At 57.0% G+C, this 21121-nt stretch overlaps 1 protein-coding gene across 3 annotated transcripts in view; it reads left to right on the top strand.

Moving 5' to 3' along the window:
• Positions 1–21121, top strand: part of DGKZ (diacylglycerol kinase zeta) — a 43911-nt gene that overhangs the window by 20584 nt on the left and 2206 nt on the right. For 2 of the 3 annotated variants that reach the window (XM_080592890.1, XM_080592889.1), the window contains 29 exons: positions 1510–1618; positions 2366–2461; positions 3091–3168; positions 3504–3560; positions 4624–4692; positions 5125–5196; positions 5495–5611; positions 5703–5774; positions 6083–6178; positions 6456–6538; positions 7073–7133; positions 7532–7645; positions 8048–8188; positions 8557–8635; positions 8909–8964; positions 10009–10071; positions 10322–10395; positions 10503–10614; positions 10972–11171; positions 11461–11561; positions 11697–11776; positions 12942–13011; positions 15005–15045; positions 15664–15854; positions 16382–16413; positions 17202–17245; positions 17571–17691; positions 18237–18273; positions 18574–18673. In XM_080592890.1, the coding sequence (XP_080449016.1) occupies positions 1510–1618; positions 2366–2461; positions 3091–3168; positions 3504–3560; positions 4624–4692; positions 5125–5196; positions 5495–5611; positions 5703–5774; positions 6083–6178; positions 6456–6538; positions 7073–7133; positions 7532–7645; positions 8048–8188; positions 8557–8635; positions 8909–8964; positions 10009–10071; positions 10322–10395; positions 10503–10614; positions 10972–11171; positions 11461–11561; positions 11697–11776; positions 12942–13011; positions 15005–15045; positions 15664–15854; positions 16382–16413; positions 17202–17245; positions 17571–17691; positions 18237–18273; positions 18574–18673 (2566 nt within the window). Of the gene's footprint in view, positions 1–497; positions 1290–1509; positions 1619–2365; positions 2462–3090; positions 3169–3503; positions 3561–4623; positions 4693–5124; positions 5197–5494; positions 5612–5702; positions 5775–6082; positions 6179–6455; positions 6539–7072; positions 7134–7531; positions 7646–8047; positions 8189–8556; positions 8636–8908; positions 8965–10008; positions 10072–10321; positions 10396–10502; positions 10615–10971; positions 11172–11460; positions 11562–11696; positions 11777–12941; positions 13012–15004; positions 15046–15663; positions 15855–16381; positions 16414–17201; positions 17246–17570; positions 17692–18236; positions 18274–18573; positions 18674–21121 lie in introns of all 3 variants that reach the window. The other variant, XM_080592888.1, reaches the window with a different exon arrangement.

Genomic DNA, 21121 nt, shown 5'->3' on the forward strand with positions numbered 1-21121 from the left:
ACTCCACTAAATGTGCCTGCCCCACTTCGACTTGCCTGACCGTTTTCCTTCTTTCATGCTTAGTTTCCATTTGCCACAAATTCTGTGGGGCTGCTGCTTGTGCCGAGTGCTTACAGCTGGGACACCAAGAGTGCCAGCACCAGGGGAGCAAAAAGCAGGGGGGCAGTGACCAGGGCTGACCTTGCTGAGAGGCGCCAGGGCTGTTGTCCGCTGGGCAGCAGGGCAGGAGCTTGTCCTTAGAGTGCTCCAGCAGGTGTTTCTGAGACTCCTTCCCTGAGCTAAGCTGTGAAAACAGGTGTAGAGACTGCCTTAAAAAGAGCTTTAGCTCTGAGCTCGAGGGGAGGGAGAGCCCAGTGGCTTTAGCAGGTGCTAGTCTCAGCCCCGCCACACATCGCAGCAGCCAGCTCTCCGCTGTGTCCCTGCTCCTGCCCCCTGTCCCCGCTGTGCCCCGCAGATCTGCGGGGAGCCTATTTAACTCCCGGTTTCTGTGTCAACAGCCACCACCCGGCCGAGATGGAAACCTTTTTTAAGAGGCATTTCGGGAGGAAGGGCTCACCGGGGCCGCGGCATGCCAGTGTGGTGGCCGTGCCCACCGGCAAGGCCCGCCGCCGCTCCCAGGCCGGGCTGCCCTCCGCCTCGCTGGCCCAGCGCCGCCGCGGCTCCAGCGCCCTGCCGCTGCCCCTCTCCTGCCTGCCCTTGCCCCAACGCGGCAGCCCCCGCCGCCGCTCCAGCACCACGCCGCCCTGCCTCAGCCCCCGCTTCGCCGTGCAGCAGCACCGTGGCGGCCGGCCGCCAGCCATCGATGCCCAACTTCTGGGCTGCCCCGTGCTGCTGGCCGGCCTCCTCCCCGACGGAGAGGAGGGCGACGGGGCGCCGCGTGCCGACACCTCCGTCTCCTGGCCTCTGGAGGATGGCGGTGGCCATGCGGCGAGCGGCGAGGCGGAGCGGAGCGGGCGGTGGGCTGAGGAGAGCTGGCTGACCATGCTGCCCCGGCTGCGGCCGCTGCAGGCCGGGCTGCTGTCGCGGGGCCCCCGCTGCCTGCGCCGTGCCTCCTCCCACCGCCTGCCCACCGACAGCGGCTGCGGCCGGGTCCCCCACGGCCTGCCGGGCCGCTACCGCCGCCTCAGCCAGCGTCGCCGCTCCAGTGACGCCCTGCGGCCCGGGCTGCTGTCCCCCGGCCGCGCGTGGTGGCTGGCCCAGCAGTGCGCGGGGGCAGCCGGGGCCGCCTTCCCCGAGTGCTTGGGACCGGAGCCCGTCTGCTGCCCTGACGGCTGGAGCCCCCGGCTGCTGTATGTATGGCGGTGCGCAGGAGGCGATGAGAGGGAAGGGAGGCTGGGAGGGACGAGAGGGACAGGCAGGGCGCTCTGTGCCCTGGGGAAGGCTGCTTCAGGCTCCACCGCATCTTGGTGGAGCAATCCGGGTGTTTTGCAAGGGACTTGACATCCCTAAGGGCTTCGGCGTGCATTCCTTCTCCCCCGAGCTAATAGGTGGCCCTCCCGTGTCTTCCAGGAAAGCTATTGCCAAGTCCAGCCTCCAGCACATGGTAGCCCAGCCAAACCCCACGCTAGCCCTGAGGAGCGAGTCGGAGAGGCAGATCCGCAGCACCGTGGACTGGAGCGTAAGTTGTGTTGCATGTTGTAAGTTGTGTCGTGTTGCACTGGGCATTGCGTGCGACGGGCTCGTGGCCAGGAAGCAGCGGGCTCTTCCCAGGCTGAGGCTTCCCAGGTGACTTCAGCTTTGACACATTTATGGCCTCTGCCGTTGCCACCAGCTGGTGCCAGCATCTGTGCCGCTGGCAGCACCCCTTGATGCTGTGAGGAGAGGCCGCGCAGCCACAGGCAGTCCCCTGGGAGGATGGCATAGATACAGCAGCACTTCAGCTTTTCTGTTCCTGGCATTGAGGTCTGCTGGTGGCTGGGGCTGAGCAACAGGAGCAAGCCCCTGCCCCTTCACAGGCAAAGACAGGCAGGTTTTAAGCTGCACCTTTGGTTTCATAGAGCAGAAACCGTTCACATGTGGTGAATTTTCCCCAGATGGCTCCTCTCGGGGTGGTGGAAGCAGTGCTTCTGTGCGGGACGCTTTGAAACTGGGCTGTAGGTCCTTGCTGTGGGATCTGAAAAGGGGGAGAGTTGGTTTCCTGAGGATCTCTGATTGCTAGTGGGTGGGTCGTGGCAGCAGCTTTGTGAGGTTTCCTTTGTGCGGATGTTAGCCCCAGTTGTGCAGTGCATCTTGTCGTCCTGGATTTAGCTTCCCCTTCCTCCCCGCACACCTCATTCCAGTTATCTTGTCCCTAGCACAAAGCAGTTTAGGGATCAGATGTTCCTCTGGGGGTGCTCTCAGAAATACGTTGTCTCGTCCCTTTCAGGAGACTGCAGTCTATGGGGAGCACATCTGGTTTGAGACCAATGTCTCTGGGGATTTCTGTTACGTTGGGGAACAGAACTGCATGGCAAAACTGCTGGTAAGTCACCTGGGGTCACCCGCGTCCCTTGCAAGGTCCGCAGATGCAGGCTGTGCTGCCACCCGGCGGAGAGACCATGAAGGTCCTGCTGCTGCCTGGTGCTGGGAGAAGAAGCGTGGGGGACCTGGAGAGCTAGCAAGAGGAAGAGACCATGTGTTCCTCCTACATCTGTGTGCTGGAGTGCTGCATCCCCAATTTCTGCCAGTGCCGACGTTTGGTTTGTGGTTGCAAACCTGCCAGAAGTGACACGATGTTCCAGAGAAAGGTTGTTGGGATCCCACATGTTTAGAGGAGGAATCTGAACCTATCTTCTCTGGAAAGACCGTTCAATAGTGGGGAAAAATGAGCACTGGAGACCCAGGCCTGCTGTCTCCTGACCCTGTATAGCAGGACCGGAGCCCAAACATATTGTGGGCACCTCCCTGCTGTGTTGCAGAACCAAGAGCATTGGCTCTAGGCACGTGTTTAGATCCCTTCACTTGCAAGGTGTCTAGGTTGTATGTAACTCCTACAGGACTTGTTCTGCGCTCTGAAAAATATGAAGGCAGTGTGAGGGGAGATTGAGCTTGCTGGCCTCTGAACCCTGCTGCTCACATGTATGTTTTTCCTCCCCTTTTCTCATCCTCCAGCAAAAACCTCTCTCCAGGCGTAAGTGTGCAGCCTGCAAGATCGTAGTGCATACACCGTGCATAGAACAGCTGGAGAAAGTGAGTAAAGCCTGTTAAGCCCCTCTCTGTGGCTTGCAAAGCTCTAACAGCCTTTTCCTGGCCAGCCCTGTCTCTGGGATAGGGCAATTCAAGAGGGTTGGGAACTGCAATGTGTTGTTGCGAAGAGGGGTCCTATGAGGAGAAGATACCAAAAGGAGTGCTAATGATGTGATTGGGACCCCTGGCCCCATTTTGTTCAGTGAGAGAGATAAATTGGGAGTTTCATACACAAGCACTGAACATCTCCAGAGGCTGTACTGTAGTAAAATAAACTCCAGTGGGTTTCCTTCAGGTGATGGTTTTACTGATTCCTCCCATGTGTGTTCAATCCACAGATAAATTTCCGCTGCAAACCTTCCTTCAGGGAGTCAGGATCCCGGAATGTACGGGAGGTGAGAGATGTGCCTTGGACTGTGCCCATGTCTGCCTTCTCACCTTTTCAGTTTGGTGACAAAGGGATCAGATGCTGCCAGAGTGCTCCCAGCCCATGCTGGCAGCATGTTGTCCATCAAAGCGCTGGCATTGTGCTGCCTCCTGGCTCCAAAGAGGAGGTGCAATAAAGGAATATCTCTTTGCCAGGCACCAACACAGACTGGTTGTGTGGAGAGAGGAGATTGCAAGTAGCAAAAGGCAGAGCATCTGCTGGTTTGCATGTGCTACTGCTCCTATATCTGCATGGGGGGAACCTGCAAGCAGTGTTTCCTGAGAGTTTTCTACCTTCCTGTGCTAGTCCCCAAGCAAATAGAGCAGTCAGTGGTTTCCTGAGTCTCCACAGTTTGGAAGGGGGCAGTATGGGCTCACTTTTTGCTTTATCACTCAGTCTTGCCCTGCGTTACACAGGTACTCCATGTAGCAATAGAAGAACTCCACGGTGGTTGGACCCCTTTATTCCACATCGTAACCTAGTGGGTGCTGCTTCTTTCCTCAAAGAACATGGTTGTTAGGAGCTAGGCAGGCAGCTGCTTGGCTGCAGGCACTCCGGTCATCTTGCTGTACATGCAAACTGTCTCACAGGGGTTTTTCATACCTTCCACTGTCACTTTTTTCACCTTTTACTGGGGTCATCTAGTCAGAGATATTAAGAGACAGAAATGTGATTTATTGCCAAAGTAGCATTCCACATTGCTGCTTACCCACTCTTTTGTTTGCTTTCTGTGATCCTGTCTTCAGTTTCCCTTGCTTCCTTTTTGTTTGTTTGTTTGTTTGTTTGTTTTGTGGACTTTTGTTTAATTCCCTCTTCTCTGAGCATCTTAAGTTGGCCTCTTGTCCCTTAGTTCTTTGGCTTTGCCTTCTCCTAGAGGTTTACTGCTGGTGCAGGTGAACAGTGGGCTTGCTGCAATAGCAGAGGTCCTAGCTCGCTTCCTCATGCCCTCATCCATTCCTCATGCCTGTTTCTCCATTCTTACACACACTCGTCCTTTAACTTTTTTTTTCTTTTCTTTCTTTTCTCTTTAGCCTATAGTTGTCCGGCATCACTGGGTGCACCGGAGACGGCAGGAAGGGAAATGCCGGCAGTGTGGCAAGGTGAGAGGGCATCTTGTTTTTTTCTCAGCCTGAAGGAAAGCTAAGGTCAGACTAGGAACAATAGCAGGGCTGGGAAGCAGAATTCCTGCATAACATCCCACTATTCCTGCTAGGCAGGAGCAGCCTATGGCAAAACCAAGACTCATGCCCTGTTTTGCATAGTGAAATACTACATAGGTCCTTCCCATTTAGAGTTGTTCTCCCCCTGGGCCCGGATCAGTCCCAGAGGCTACCGTCTTCCTGACATATTTTATTTGGGCAACAGCAACACTGGTGCTGTAGTGGTGGTTGGGGCTATCTGACAAGGATCCAGAGGGCTCAAGCTGCAGGCACATTCTCTTTGTTTATGTCTTTCTTGGTGGTGGGAAAGTCCTGTTGGATGATAGGAGGCTGTCAAGGAATTCCCTAAGCCTCTTATCCTTCCCTCTGCAGGGTTTCCAGCAAAAGTTTGCCTTCCACAGTAAAGAGATTGTAGCCATCAGCTGTTCCTGGTGCAAGCAAGCGGTGAGCAAAGCCCCCAGTGAATGTCTTTACTAGTCTGCTCTGCATCTAATGACCCCTGCTTTCTGTCGGGACTGCCCTGTCTTATTCTCTGCAGCCTGCCCTTACAACTCCTCTCACTGGGGTGGCTGGAAGCACTTTTGATAAACTTTCTCCTCAGTGCCTCCCAAGGGAAGCCTTCCCATTACAAGACTCCTATGTCATTTCCTACAGCAATGTCATGGGGGAGCTGGGAGGAGAAGGTGGCTGTCCCCAGCAAATGGAGCAGCTCAGTTTTCTCTCTGTCTCTCTGCTTCTCCAGTATCACAGCAAAGTGTCTTGTTTCATGCTGCAACACATCGAAGAGCCCTGCTCACTGGGGGCTCATGCTGCTGTCGTTGTTCCTCCCACTTGGATTTTGCGGGTCCGACGCCCCCAGGTAAGGCATATCAGCTCCTGAGTTACTGCCTGACTCCTGCTTGCCCAGCAGCTCCTCACACAGTGTTCGAGTTTCTTCCTTTTGTCTCCAGAACCCAATGAAATCCAGTAAGAAGAAGAAGAGGACATCATTCAAGAGGAAATCCAGCAAAAAGGGTGCTGAGGTAAGAGATAAGGAAACAGGACCTTGTGTTGGAAAGGCAGAGGGTCTGGGCAGCAAGGAGCAGGACTGGGAAAAAAGGGCACTTTGCAGGGTCTGTGCTGAGGTTAAGGAGAGTGAGGTGGAGGGAGGGTGCTGGGGCAAGGAGGAGCCTTGGGGGTGGCCGAAGATCTCAGAGGATGGCACAGAGGTGAGAAAGGGCTGGGATGTTTTCTTCCTCCCACTCCTGACATGCATGACGTTAGGGCTCAGCTGGAGGTGGGAGTTTACATTTCACCAGGTTTGTTGATGAACCTGTGGTGTCTCTTGCAGGAAGGAAGGTGGAAACCCTTTGTCATCAAGCCCATGCCAGCTCCTCTCATGAAACCCTTGCTGGTGTTTGTGAACCCCAAGAGTGGTGGGAATCAGGTACGGCCTTGTCCTACACCTCCCTGAGAAGGCAGCTCTCTGAGGGCGTTGCCATTTGGCTGCTGAGAATTCTGCACAGCTTTGGTAATGTCTCAGCTGCAGAAGAGGCCAGCAACCTCCATGGTGTCGGTTTGCTACCTCCTACTTCCCACCTAACCCAGGCGTTGCCTGAGTCCCCCAGAACACCATTGTCTCAGCCTGTCCCCTAAACCAAATGCCTTCTTCCCACTGTCCACTGGGAACTGCCTGTTTCCTGAAATCTTTCGTATCCCCCTAGGGAGCCAAGATCATCCAGTCCTTCATGTGGTATCTCAACCCACGGCAAGTGTTTGACCTCAGCCAGGGTGGACCCAAGGAGGCGTGAGTACTGATGGGGGCGGCACCCTTCCCTTACCCATCCCTTCGCCAGAGCTTATTCTGCCGCTCACAGAGGCCTGATGCTCCATAGCTCCCTTGTGCAAAGAGACATTCAAACAAAAATTCAGGATTTGGGAAGCCTCTCTAGGACATGTTCTGGCCGGTCCTGACCTTCCAGTGTTTTCTGCAGGACAGATAGTCCAACCGTAAGGCTAGTGGCTAAGAGATGAGCTGGGAGGTCACATTCCCAAATCTAATTTATGTTGCATCAGTGCCACGTGAGTCTGGTTTGTTTGCTGCATTTCAGTTTATCCACCTGTACAGTGACTGTAAATACCCCACTCTTCCTCCACAAGAGCTGTTGAAAACAAAATTGCACGGCTTGCCCGCTGCTGAGGTGATAGGGAGACAAGCACAGCTTTGTGAATGCTACCTCCCTCAGGGCTCTGTGGGGGCAGGGACCCCTGCAGTGACACCTTTGCCTGGCTGCAGTCTCAGTGTCTGCCCTCCCCTCCTGTCCCTCCCTGTTCCCTGCAGGCTGGAGCTGTACCGCAAGGTCCACAACCTACGGATCCTGGCGTGTGGGGGAGACGGCACGGTGAGTCCCCCTGCCCCTTCATGCCTGCCGTAACCTTTGCAGTACCCTTTCAGCAGCCCTCCTCGCTGTAATCCAGAGCGGGGCGAAATGTGTGTGCTGTATCTGTGGTGTGACTGGTAGCACCAGATGCTGTGGGTTCCCTCATGCACCTTTCCAGGGTGCACTATTTGCATGGTGTGTTTGCTTTTGTGGTCACTGTGGGGAGCAGTGTCCCCATGGGGGTTTCTAATATCTGCAGCAGCACCCGTTTGGAGCGTTAAGGAACATGAAGAGCCTCAGCAGCGGCTAAGAGGACCTGTCTCTGTTTCTGTGGCCATAGCTAGTGCTCCATGTCACCTTCACCTACTTGCTGGTCCCTGAAATAACCAACTGTTTCTCCACACTCTCTGCTCGAGCAGGTGGGCTGGATACTCTCCATTCTGGACCAGCTACGCCTCAACCCACCTCCTCCTGTGGCCATCCTGCCCTTGGGGACCGGGAACGACTTGGCCAGGACACTGAACTGGGGTGGGGTAAGTGATGGGCAGTAGAGCTTACTGCTGCCAGAGGTAGGCCTGAGTGCTTTGACTCTGCTTCTAGACACACGGTGGGCATTTGCACCAACTCTCTCTAAAAACAAACCAACAAAGAAGTGTCATTTGGACATTAACTGTTCTTCTGACATTTGAATTACTCTGAATTAGATTATAATATATTAGGACATTAACAAAAGCAATCATTATTTCATACTTTCAGGAGATTTTTAGAAGGAAGATGCATTTTTTTAATATTAAAGCCCCTTTTAGTTGTTGTGCATTCAAGTAGAATGTGTCTTTTCCACATCCTTTGCTCTGGGATGTCTGCCCACAGTCCACTGTCTCTGGGACATCTCTGGGACACAGACAGCAGGCTCACCAGATCCTGCTCTTTACCAGGGTTACACAGATGAGCCTCTGTCCAAGATCTTGTCACATGTGGAAGATGGAAACATTGTGCAGCTCGATCGCTGGAACCTCCATGTGAAGCCAAACCCTGATGCAAACCCTGAGGAAAAGGATGAGACAGCTGCTGACAAGGTGGGTCATCTCCTCTCTGCCTTCGTTCCCTGCTCCACTGAAGTATCTGCTGCACCTCTGCTTAGCAGGGAGTGGGCTGGATGCTGCATGGTCCCCTGTGGGCCCTGTTCCTGGGCTCTGCCTGTCCTGCCCTGGGGCTGTGCCAATGCCATGAGGCCACTGAGCTGAGGGCAGCAGGAAAGGGATGGTCCGTCACCTCAGGCTGGTCACCTCTAATGTCCTGAAGGGAAGATGAGTCCCCACTCAACCTCATGAACACAGTGCATGGCTTTACTATAGCCTCACCTCGTCTTTGCCATGGCCTCACATTGGCAGCCTCATCCTGCCTGCACCAGGGTTTCCAGTCTTATTCTTCCATTCCATTTCAGCTCCCCTTGGATGTCTTCAATAACTACTTTAGCCTTGGCTTTGATGCACGGGTGACACTGGAGTTTCACGAATCCCGAGGTAGGTGGCAGCAGGGTGCGGCAGGGCTGGGGCAGGGTCTGTGATGAGGGGTACCACAGGGGTGGCACCTTGCAAGATGCTCTTACAAAGGGACAGAGGTGAAATCAGGGGAGTGAGTGGAGCTGTTGAGAAGCAAGAAAGGTGCCTGCAAGAGAAGAGAGCTGGGGGCTGTCCTGGCTGAGGCTGGCTGGAGAGCCATGTTTGGAGAGAACAGGCAAGGGAAGTATTTCCACGTGCAGGCCAATGACCTGGACTTTGTTCTTCTTTCCCTAGAGGCCAATCCAGAGAAGTTCAACAGCCGGTTTCGGAATAAAATGTTCTATGCTGGGGTGAGTGCATAAGGGTGTCTGGGCATGCCCTCATTAATTCACCTAGAGAGCAGGCATGGCCCCAGCTCCTTTTCACAGTCTCAAGCCACTCCTCTGAGCTACCGGGGCCTTTATACACCCAAACTGAGCCCTGCCCCTGAAGCTGGAGAGGTGCTGGAGAAGGGCTGCAGCCCTGGGAGTTTCAGCTCTGCTTAGCTGCAAATGCTGCTGGTGGTACAGCTTACTCTCTGGTCTGTGGTACAGTTGCTCCCTTGATCTCCTGCCACTATTGTTCTTATTCTCAGGCTCGTGGACAGTCAGCCAGGCAGGACCTCCCCAGAGCTGTGGGAAGGCAGGCTGGCCCTCCTGCAGGGGAGCGGGAAGCCTCTCTATACAGTCCCCACACTACTTTGGTCTTTTTTTTTTTCCTTTTTTTTTTAAAACCTTGAGCCAGTTACAGCTCCCTGGCTAATAATGCCTTCTAGAGTTTGTTTCTCAGGGTCTTGTTTATTTGTCCATCCCCAGGCCCTCAATGTACCTCCCTACCCAGGTGATAGGTGACTGGTATTTGGCAGTACTAAAGGCCAAATGCTGCTCTGCACCATCTCACATCTCTTCTAGTTGTCTCCCCTCCTCCCTGCACAGTTAAACACAAAGGGAACCTTAGGATCTGTGCAACAGAGGCCATACAATCTCTCCTGGTATCTCTGAACGGGGTCACACGATCCCTGTTTTATGCTTGAGACTGAATTTGTCTCTCATGACCCGAGTGTCTTAGTAGAGGAAACCCCCCTTGCCTGTTCTTCCCTAAAGCCAAGACTGGGCTAGCAGGGGAAAGTGAGAGCATGGTACTGAAGCTGTGAGGTGCCCCAAGGTTTTCGGTAGGTAAAACGTCAAGAGGAATAGATCAGGTTGTCTTGGGAGGGGGAGAGAAGAGAATTTCTCCAGTTGACAGGGAGGGTCTTTGCTCCTCTCAGCAGCCGAAGTCTGAGGGTGGATGGCAGGCTTCCTGGCTGCCCACTTCAGTGAACGCCTGGGCACTAACTTTGTCTCTTGCCTCGGCAGACGGCTTTCTCCGACTTCCTCACAGGGAGCTCCAAAGATTTAGCGAAGCACGTCAAGTTGGTTGTGAGTGTGCATCAGTGCTCTGGGCCAGGGAGGGGGGCAAAAACTGCATTGGGGGTGAGGAGTGCCCCCTCTAAGCACACCGAGTACCTCAGTGCTGGGGAAAAGGATGTGTTCCTTGGGGCATCAGCTTCCTCTGGCTTGGAGGTCAGTGACGACGAGGAGCAGAGGGGGAGGCTGTTTCATCCCAAGTGGGTAGGGTGGGACAGAACCCCTCGTTCCAGCAGCCTGAATGTCCCTGTGTTGTCTCCAGTGTGATGGGACAGACCTGACCCCCAAGATCCAGGACCTGAAGCCCCAGTGCTTGGTCTTCCTGAACATCCCCAGGTGAGCAGCCCCAGGACCTGCCCTTGTGTGCTGGACTCCTCCCTGCCTTCCAACAGACCTGTGCCCGAGTCTGAGGGTGCCTGTTCACGCTCACTGTCCCTTCACAGGTACTGTGCAGGCACTATGCCCTGGGGCAACCCCGGTGAGCACCACGACTTCGAACCACAGCGCCACGATGACGGCTGCATTGAAGTCATCGGCTTCACCATGACATCCCTGGTGAGCTGGTGCTGTTGCTGGTGGTAGCTAGCAACCAGAAGAGTGGCAGGGGGTTGGAGTTAGAAGATCTTTGAGGTCCCTTCCAACCTGAGCCATTCTATGATTCTCTGAGTGACTGGTCCCATCGCCCAGGAGTCAGGGAGCCCCACTGCTCCTCAGCTCCCCTCCCGTGGAGTTGTGGTGATGGCATGTGTGACAGTATCTGAGATTTAGGCAAGGTGCTGTCATGCGCTGATCCCTGTGAATCATCTGAAACCCTGAGAACTCAGTTCACTTGCAAAGTCTGGCTGTCAGTGGGTGTTCTCCCCATCCACCTCTCAGTCCGTGCTCTGCTCTCACTCTGGAATTCTTTCACAGGCTGCTCTGCAGGTGGGTGGCCATGGGGAGCGGCTGTGCCAGTGCCGGCAGGTGGTTCTCACCACGTCCAAGGCCATCCCCATGCAGGTAGACGGGGAGCCCTGCAAGCTGGCAGCTTCCTGCATCCACATCTCCCTGCGCAACCAAGCCAACATGGTGCAGAAGACCAAGCGGCGCAACTCCATGCCTCTGCTCAATGAGTAGGTTCCTCAGATCAGCCGGTCACCTCCTCTCCAAAGCAGAAGGGATGGATGGGAAAGGGAAAGGACTCATCCGTCACTCCCACGAGCATTTTGATCCTCTCAAGGAGGGGCTGGGAAGGGATCAGGCTGCAGAGGTGTGGCCTGACCCTCATGCTGGAGAAGCTGCTGGTGGCAAGCTCCCCACCCCAGCCTGTGCTCTTGCTTGTATTGGAGGAGTGGGGTGGGTAAGAAGAACGTGAGCTGTTACTTTCTGACCCCTTCTCTTTTCCTTCCCCCCTGCATGCAGCCAGCAGCCAGTACCTGAGCGGCTGCGAATCCGGGTGAGCCGAATCAGCATGCGTGACTACGAGGCACTGCACTACGACAAGGAAAAGCTCAAGGAAGCCTGTGAGTGACCACCTGAGTAGCCAGGGGTGGGAACTGCACTCCCCAAGTCCAGCGGTGCCCTCAGTTCAGCTGTGTGAGGTGTTGGGGATCAGGCAGAATCTGCTCCCTGAGTTGTGTTTGTGTCCTGTTGTGCAGCCGTGCCACTGGGGATCATCGTGGTTCCAGGAGACAGTGACCTGGAGTTGTGCCGGACCCAAATCGAGAGGCTGCAGGAGGTGAGGCTCTGCATGGGAAGTGGTTAGGCCGGATGCTGGGAATGGAGGGGCTGGGATTTCTAGGCCTCCTTATCTGCACACACCAGCACACATGCTCTTGTTTCTGGTAGCAGCTCATGGTTTGCTTTAACCACGTGATGGAGGCAGGATCCCAAGGTGGTTGGCATATTTCTCCCTGCTCTCTAGCAGCTTATTTCTCAGCATTGCTCTTCTGACCTTGTTCTCCAGGACCAGAGTGCTGGTGGCCCAGAAAAATTATGGGGCAGGGGAAGAGGCCAGTACATATCCTACAGGGACCTGTCACCTCCTGGGTGTTCATGGGGAGACCTTTCCTCTCTCCATTTACTTGTTACACTGTGTGTTCCTTCAGCCTTCTGCAGGCTCTGTCTCCTTGCACAACTCTGCCTCTCCCTGGGTGCCTGGATTAGGGTTGCCCCCCCCTCCAAATCTTTTCACTTGCAAGTACTAACTTTAGTGCTCCTGCCACTGTGCTAGCGCATGCCCCCAACCTGCACACAGGCTGCATAAACCTTGCTCCTGGTGAGCAGTGCCTTCCGAGCCCACAGCGTGGCTTCTGGTGTTGTACTGCACAATCCACTTTTCTCCCAGAAGATCTACAGGACAACCTTCCAACCCGAGCCATTCTGTGTTTTACCCCTTCTCTCTCCTTGAGCAAATCCTGTGCTCTAGCCCCGGAGCAAGGCAGGGACCTTGGCCTGGCAGGATGTAAAGCTTCTTGCCACATCTGCAGTGTGGTGACAGAGCCAACCCCTGTAGGACCAAAGAAGGGATGGGGGGCTGCCCAGACAGACACTGTAACAGCACACCTTGCCTTTCTGCAGGATTTCCCTCCACAGCCCTCTGCTTTGCAGCGCCTGCTCTTTCAGGTGTGTATAGCTTCACTCTGTCCCCCAGGCCCATCTATCATGTGCACGATGCTGGTCTTGTGGGCTCATCTTGTGGCATTTCTCCAGTGAGATGGTGTGTTAGCTCTGGTTTGTCCCATGCTGTTCCTCATCACCGTGTGCTGTGACTGTGTTCAAAGATTCCCTTTCTGTCCAAGCACCTGCAGCCCTCCAGTCTGCAGGGACCTCCCAAAGCAGGAGGGACACGCTGGGGAGAGAGCAGGAAGGCCAAGAGACATAACTCCTCTTTTTTTATGCAGGAAGGAGATGGAGCCAAACCGAAGACACTCTCATCCCAGAAGCTGTCACCAAAGTGGTGCTTCCTGGACTGTGAGTATCATGTTCCCCTGGGAGCACTGCTTGTGCATGAATCGGGGAGCGATGGGACAGACCTCGGGACTCAAGGATGCTGGGGTCTTTGCAGCCAGGTTCAGTAGTTCTTGGCCCCAGGCTGTGCCTCTGGCTGCTTGCCACAAGTGAAGCAATGAGCCTGCCAGGCCAGGAGCATCTGCTGGTCTCCAGCCCCCAGAGCTGAAGGTGGCTCTGTAGTACATGCCTGGTCTTTTCAGGACTGGTGGGGTTGCTCTCCTGTGTCGTGCAGGCAGGGGGCCCCCATGCTCCAGCACGCTGGGAGCAAGACATCACCTTGTGTATCCTGGAGGTATGGGGACGAGTCTCCCTGCTGGTCTTCAGCTGCTTCTCCTTCCCATCCCGGAAAGAGCTTTCTCATTTCTCTTTGTCTTTGTTGACCTGGAGGCCAGAGCTCTCCCTGTGTACCTGGAAGCTGGCCGAGAGAAGTGACTACCAGCGATATTTCATCTCCCTGACTTGCAAGAGGAGTTTCTAGCTCCCAGTAGCAGAGCTCAGGGCAGAGCAGAGCTGCCCTCCTCCTGTATTGTCAGAGGGCAGCACACAGGAGCTTAGGCCCTGCATGCAGGAGGGCTAATTGGGGCCAGGAAGAAAGCCAAGAGCAAAAGCCAGCCCCATCCCCAGAGCTGACAGCCACTGCTGACCAGGTCAAGGCCTTTTTGGATGCAAAGCAGATGATTCAGGGGTACTGACAGGTCATCTGGAAACCTGTCCTTTCTCCTTATCTCAACAGAGATACTGCTGTGTTTCCCCTGAGATTCCAGGTCTCAGGCACATGTGTTGGGCCTCTTCGTCCTGGAAGGGGACACCACGCACAGCCACGAGTTGCAACATTGGCTCGGGAAGCCTCATGCTAGGCAGAAAGGATGTAGCTTCTCCCTTGGTGCCTTCAGCCCTGCATGCGGAGCTGCTGGGATGGCTGCTCCCAGGTGTCACTACCCGGACTGCTTTCCCTCCTCCAGCCAGTCTCCCAGCAGCAGGTTCTGAGCTCAGGAAAATGTGTCAGGAAGGAGGCCAGAGCCTCATTCAAGACAGCGCAGGCTCATTAAAGCGGCTGAATTACAGCAGCTTCATGGCTGTAAATCTCCAGCCAGGACAGGCTGAACGGGGTTCTTTCACTCCTCTAATCTGCTCTGGCCTGTCCCCACTCCTTCTACAGAGAGAATTCCCCGGGTCCCCAAGGGTCTCACCAGAGCAACCTCACCTGGGCAGCCACCAGCAGCCTGGTGGGACACAGGGGGAATGCCACCATGCCAGGGGACACAGTTATCCTGCTGCTGTGTAATGAGCAGAGGGTGGCCTGAGCCTCTCCTGCTATCCTGGGAGAAAGGGGCTTGAATTTTCAGCAGGGAATGGCACGCTCAGTTGTGCCTGGCGGCCCTAAGCTCTGACGTGGCCTTGTGGTGGTCCATGGAAAGTTACCTCAGTAAAGCCGGAGTACGGCTGAACTCATTGTTCTTCCAGCCCCTAGTGCCACAATTTCCCTGTGCTCTGCACCGAGGTGTATCACGTTAATTGGGGTATCTCCTCACCTCTCCCTAGTGGATTCTGATATGAGCACAGCCTTGAGCTTCTTCTCTTCTCTCTAATGCTGCACTGCAGCTGCAATGCCTGAACACCTCAAAGCCCCCAGAAAGGCCATGGTGCCAGCTAGGTGTGCTCTTGCCTTCCCTCAGCCTCCTGATGTTGCCAGGAATCACTGAGGAGAAGACACTGAGCAAAGGCATGTTGCATGGGGCATGGAGATCTGTAGGGCTGCCTCTCAGGTGGAGAGAACAGCGGGTCCCAAGGGGCAGGGGGCCGCTCCTGGCTGGGGGGTGCTGTTGGCTTTGCTGTGCCCTCTGTGCAGGCCACGGAGTGGCTGAAAGTTCACCAACACCCAGTGGTGGGGAGCAGCCACCCCGCTCGTTCCCCACCAAGAATCACCCCATCTGCCTCTGTCCATGTCTTGCAGCAACCACGGCGGATCGGTTCTACAGGATAGACCGCGCGCAGGTGAGTGTGGGGGAAAAATAACCTTAAACTGAGGTGGGGGAAGCTCAGGGGATGGAGACCACCGAAAGCAACCCAGACTGCTTGAAGCTAGGGGGTTGGACGTGGAGGGTGGATGTCTAATGCCTCAGCCCAGAGCAGGTGGCAGCTGGGGCAGGAGGAAAACCCTGTAGGTCACGGTGGGAGCCACCCCTCCAGAGGCCGTCTCTTACTGATGCATGAGTTTGTCTCGATGTCACCTGTGCATTGTGCAGGCAGCTGGCAGGGTCAAGGTTGTTTTAACCTGGCCAAGTGTGGATTAGTGTCCAGGCATCATCAGGGGTGCACTTTGGGCCAGTTCAGGAGTCCTGTGAGGGTCTGAGGTCTTGGGAACCTTGAACAGGGATGGGATTTGTACCAGCCTGGGGTGAGGGCTGGGAGAAGTGAGGCAGCAAAGGCATGCCTGACCATGGCCCTGGGCACTGGTGATGACAAGCTTCCTGGGGATGGACAGGGTGGGATCCAGCTCCCTTCACTGCTCAGTGCGTGGGTGGGACACAAGGCATGGGGCATGAGCGGATGGGAGGTGGAGCTGCACAGAAGTAGGTCTTGCTTCTAAAGGGACTGACTTGTGCATTCCAGGAGCACCTCAACTACGTGACAGAGATCTCTCAGGATGAGCTCTATGTGCTGGACCCAGAGCTGGTGATCACCCAGACTGTGGGCACCTCTCCTGCCATGCCTGACCTTGTGGACTCATCCGCTGCACCTACTGGGCACCATTTTGCATTCCCCTCCTCTTCCTCCTCTCCACCCTGCTCTCCTGCCCCCGTGTGAGTCTGGAGTGTGGAGAAATAGGGTGCTGGGCCTCAGGAAGGATGGGCAGCTATGGGGGAGTCATGGTTGGCTTCACAGCCTCGATCCCTGGGCTGGATTGAAGAAGTTACTCCCAGGAAGTGAGCAAGAATTCACTGCTAAGTTAGACCCAGGGGTGGGATGCTGTCCTGCCATTCCTGCTCCCTGCCGGCTCGGCTGAGGGCAGTGGAGCAGCACAAGGCAGCTCGGCCACAGGGCTGAGCTCCAGCACCCTCCCTGTCCATGGGCATGGGTCAGGCCAGCCTCGGGTGCAGGTCAGGAGCTGGGGGCAGCAGCAGAAATGGGAGTGGGGGTGGGAGAGAATCCAGCTCGGGAAAGCAGCAGATGGCACGGGCAAAGGACAGCTAATCCTTTGGCCTGCTGCTCCTGCCTGCTGGAGGAGTGCCACAGGTAGGCATCTCCACAGCCGTCCCTCCACCCGCTGTGTGCCCTTCTGGGTGTCGTGCTGCCAGGGTTAGTTACGCCTTTTCTTCTTCCCTTCCAGTGCTGAGGCTGAGCTCTGCCTCCCGCACAAAGGTGAGTTCTTCTGTCCTCACCGCAGGCGCCGAGCAGGGCTCTCAAGCTGTCGTGCCTCCTCGCGTGTCGAGCTATTTTGGGTTCCTGCCATCACTTTTTGGCCTGTCCTTTCTCTGATGTGCAGCCAGGAGCCCTGCAGCTCGTGTGCTAGGCGGGGGCGGGTGACCCCAGAGGCAGGCGGGAGAGACCTGAGGATGATTTGTGGAGCGGCCCGGCCGGGCCGAGCTGCGTGGGGAGGGCAGGAAGCGGCACGGCAGGGGGGTTAATCCCCCACCTGCGGAGCCGTGTGCCGCTGGCTGGGCCAGGGGATGTCTCTGCCAGGCCGCTGCGGGAGCTCGGGTGGTGGGAGCACAAGGTCAGGGGCCTCGCTAAGCTGAGCAAATGGAAAGAGTTTCCTGGAGCTTGAGCAGAGCCCAGTGCCTGGAAGTGTGAGTGAGTCACTGGTGAGAGGCGTCTTGGCCGCCAGCCGACACCCAGATCTGCTCCCTGCTTCCATTACGAGGCATCCTGCCCACGGGCAGAGCCCCCTGCTCCTGCGGCACACGTCTCCCTGGGACTGAGCTCAGGCTGCACCCCCAGGTACAGGGGTGCATTGTCCCTCACCTACCTGAAGGTGCCGGAGCCGTATAAAATCAGCATGGCTGCTGTTCACCCTGAGAGCAAGGGCTTAGCACCTGGAGGACCTCAGCTGACTTTGAGCCTCTGGTGTCCAGCTCTTGGCTCCCCAGTTAGATAAATAGCATTACAGCTTTGCTTTTCTGATCCCAACCCATCTCTCTTCTTTGCAGATGACCTTCTGATAGAAGCTGCCAAGAGCGGCGACTTCAGCAAGGTAGGCGCTTTGGCTGTGTGCCACGACACGCAGCCGGGGCTGGCGCTGAACATCACTGCTGACCTGCAGCAGCTCCTGTTGGGGCCCTGCCTCCAGGCAGCACCCAAATGGGTGAAAAGCAGGCAGGCTCCCAGCAAGGAGCCCTGATCCTCAGCTGGGGAACATGGAGGGAAGGGACTTGGCAGCGTGGCTGAGCTGGACAAAGCTCCCTGCCAGGCACCGAATACCCACGCAACCTGCTGGGTACGCCAGGGACGCAGTGCCAGGGCTTGAGGGTTATGGATGAGAATGGAAACTCATCTGGAGCTCTCTGGCAATCCTGTAGTTCCAAGAACTGCACCGGGCTGGAAAAGACCTGATGGTGCGAGACTCCTCGGGCCGGACCGTCCTGCACCACGCTGTCAAATCAGGGAGCAAGGACATCGTCAAATACATCATCGAGAACGGTGAGCTGGGGCTGGCTTGCTGTGGCCAGAGTGCCACCCTTGGCAAAGGAGGCTGGCAGCCGACAAAGCCTGACCCTCTGCAGGGAGGGGGTGCTCCTGGGCACAGGATCCCATCCCTCCAGATTCGTTACGCCCTCCCACTGTGGCACGGGCTTTCTTTAGCGTCTGTCTGCAAGTATTGGGGTGCCCCCAGGCTGTTACCACATCCTTGCTGGGACCAGCGTGTCTCTGGGAAAAATTTCCCAGTGTCCCGCTTCTGCTTTCAGGGGAGCTGACCTGTTGTTTTTGGCAGCTCCTACTGAAATGCAGGCTGATTTATTTTTATTTAGATATTTCTCTGTAATGAGACTACAAGCAACTCTTCTTCCCTGCTCTCAGCTGGGGTCAGATGCAGTTGCTGGCCCGAGTGCTTTGGAGCCGAGCCCCTTGCAGGCGGTGCAGATAGCAACCCCTACAGGCAGAGGCAGCGTGTGACTGGGGAGCGAGCAGGCCCAGCTCTGCCCCGCAGCTGGGTCTCACTTGCCCTGCACTCTTTCTCTCCACAGCCCCTTCAGAAATCCTCGATGCCACAGAGGAAGAGAAGTAAGTTGTTTCCTGACCTGTTTTACCTTGTTGGCTGGACCCCCTGCACGATGACTAGAGTCACCCGGGCCCTTCTCATGCCCTGCTGTGCTCACTGTAATCCCCAGCCAAGGTTTCCAGCCTGTTCTGGACCAACCGTCCCCAGGCAGCATCCCCTCCTCTGCCAGGGCTGCCCGGACGAGCATGCAGCCCACCGTGAGCTCCTTCTGCATCCCGAGGGACATCCCTCACACGCAGCGCTTGTCCCGTCTCAGCACGTTTAGGAGGAACGTCTCACATCTCCCCATTTCTTCCCCTCAGCGGTGAGACCAGCTTGCACCAGGCTGCAGCGTTACGCCAGCGCACGATCTGCCACTACATCGTGGAGGCTGGGGCGTCGCTTATGAAGACGGACCTGCAGGTGATGGCAGAGGGCTGGGAAGGGGCTAGCTGGGGGCACCGTGGGGCTGGCAGGAGCAGGGCCTCACAGGGCTGTCTGAGGAGGAGCTCAGCAGTGTTTTGGCTGGAGCCTTTGCCAGCAGGCAGCCTGCACGTGGGAAAGGCGCAGAGCTGGGAGGAGAGGAGCCATTCGGGGTTCCCAGCAGCAGAGGGGTTAAATCCCTCTTCTCCCCCCCCCCCCCCCTCCCATTTGCTTCTCCCTCTGTTGTTTTATTAAATTAGGAGCAAGGCGCTGGAATGTCTCATCCCTGTCTCCCCCTTCCCACCCTCTGGGGTCACAGCGAGGACAGTCTCGCTGGCGAGCTCCCTCCCAGCTGCGGGGCTCCCCCCGCGGAGCCGGGCTGGGAGCGCTCGGAGCTCCTCGGGTGAACCAGAGAGTGTCAGCAGGCGGTCGGGGCCCTTTCGTTCACATGCCAGATTAATTGAGATGTGTCTTGGTGCCAGGGACTCGTGCCAGCCCCCGCAGGGGAGCTGCAGGAAGGGGGCCGAAGCGGTGTTTTGGTACGCGAGGTTCCTGGGGCTGGCGTTGCAGCGGAGGGGATGTGCTCCCGTCTGACAGGGGAGATGAAGTACCAAGTCCAAAAGGTGCAGCCTGTGGGGCTGGAACTAGGGATGCAAGCTCGCTGGGGCTGGTGGAGCTTGGGGGCTGCCTCAGACAATGAGCAGCCCCTTTGCCAGCTGCCGGGGAGATGCTGTACAGACAATCTCTGGCTACCGATCAGTCCTCCTGTTCGCTGGCTGTGCGCAGCGCCTAGGGGGGCTGGCCCACTGGGGCCTTGGCCAGTAGCCACAGGATGAGAAGAAGGTGATGCCCAGGTGAGGGGAGGCTGGGGAGAGCCGGCAGGAGAGGGCAGCTCAGGAGGCTCGGCCCTTCTCTGCCCGGTGGGCAGGGGCGCAGGTTGCTCTCCTGAGGCAGCTGCCTGATGAGCAGCCTCAGACCTGCCAGCACAAAAAGGAGCCCAGCTCAGGAATGACAGCCTGCCCCGGGGAGCGGGGCTTGCGTGTGCCTGTGTGAGCACATGCCCGGCTTTGTAGCTGTCTGGGGACCCATCTGCTCCACGGCGCTGACCTTGCGTAGCCCCCCGGGTTACAGCCTGCCTGCACAGGCAAGAACTAGCCTCGGTAGGAAGCCTGCTGCAGGACCCTTTGTCAGACCTGCCGCACAGCTGGGAGACAGTCTGATCTGTCCCCTGCAGCGGCGAGGGGGGCTGGCCCTTATCAGGTAGCACGCATCAGCCCGGCTCTGCAGAGGGGCCCTGGGAGCTCCAGTTTCAGGCTGTGGGTCTGGGCAGGCAGGGCTGGATCAAGGCTTCTGCAGGGGGACGAGGAAGAAACTCAATTCCTCCTCCTTTTCCCCCCCCCCCCCCTTTGTTAAATGACTGCTCGGATTCAGTCGATGCAGAGAGGAGGCCCCCCGAGGAGAGCCCGAGCAGTGAAGCACAAACAGCCTCCAGCCCCCTGCCCGAGTGCCTGCTTGCGCGGGACCTTGTGGCATGCCCGTGTGTGTGTGTGTGTGCGTGCAAAATAGGTTCTTGCACACTTGGCAGCCAGAACAGCGGTGTCCCCAGGAGTTTGTGTGAGCGTGCAAGAAGATGTGCCTGTGGGAGTCCCTGTTCCAGTCCCGCTCCCAGTGCAGCCGGCGGCCGTGCGTGCGTGCCGCGTCGCTCTGTCTTTGCGGCGGGGTGGGCTCGAGCTTTTGTCCGCAGTTGTACCCACGCACGGCGGAGGCTCCTTGTGCCCGGCCATTGTTCGTGCTGAAGCAATGTAGCTGTGGGTTGTCCTGAGGGCCCCCGCGCCCCGCTGCAGCCACCCGTGCCCTGCTGTGCGCCGCGGGACGAGCTGGGCAAGCCGTGCTTCCCTTCGGGGGCCGGTTTTCAATGGCAGCGGCAGAGTGCCAGGTTTCTGTGGCCTTTCTCAGCAGAGGGTTTGTTCAGCACCGCAGAGCCCGGGCACTTAACGAGAAGGAGCGAGGAGCAGGGGGAGGGAGGGGGAGAGGAGACGTAGCGGCGAGCTGTTAACAGATTTGCTTTTTATGGAGTGCGGGAGTTCATTAGTGGACACAGTCCAGATGGCTGCAATAAGCTGGTGAAATGTGAGCCTCCTCCGGGAGCGGGAGCGCTGGTGAGGCTGCGAGAGGGAAGGGGGGTTGGTATTCCCGGGCATTCCCCAGACATACCCCTCATTCCTCACCCTCTCCTGCCTGCCTCCGCAGTGCCGGGGAAGAGCAGGTCACCGAGACCAGCCTTTGTCTCCGCTGCGGGGCTGGTGAAGGTGGGACTGGTCCTTCTCCTGTCCCGCACACAGGGCTCATGGCCCTTCAGGGGACGGCTTCCAGCCCTGCGGCTCAGCCGGGCTCCTCGGGAGCTCCCTTTTGCTCCGTAGCAGGCACACGGGCAGTGGGTGCTGCCTG

This window comes from Anser brachyrhynchus (assembly GCF_964034855.1).
Source record: "Anser brachyrhynchus genome assembly, chromosome: 5".
NCBI classification, from domain to species: Eukaryota; Metazoa; Chordata; class Aves; order Anseriformes; family Anatidae; genus Anser; species Anser brachyrhynchus.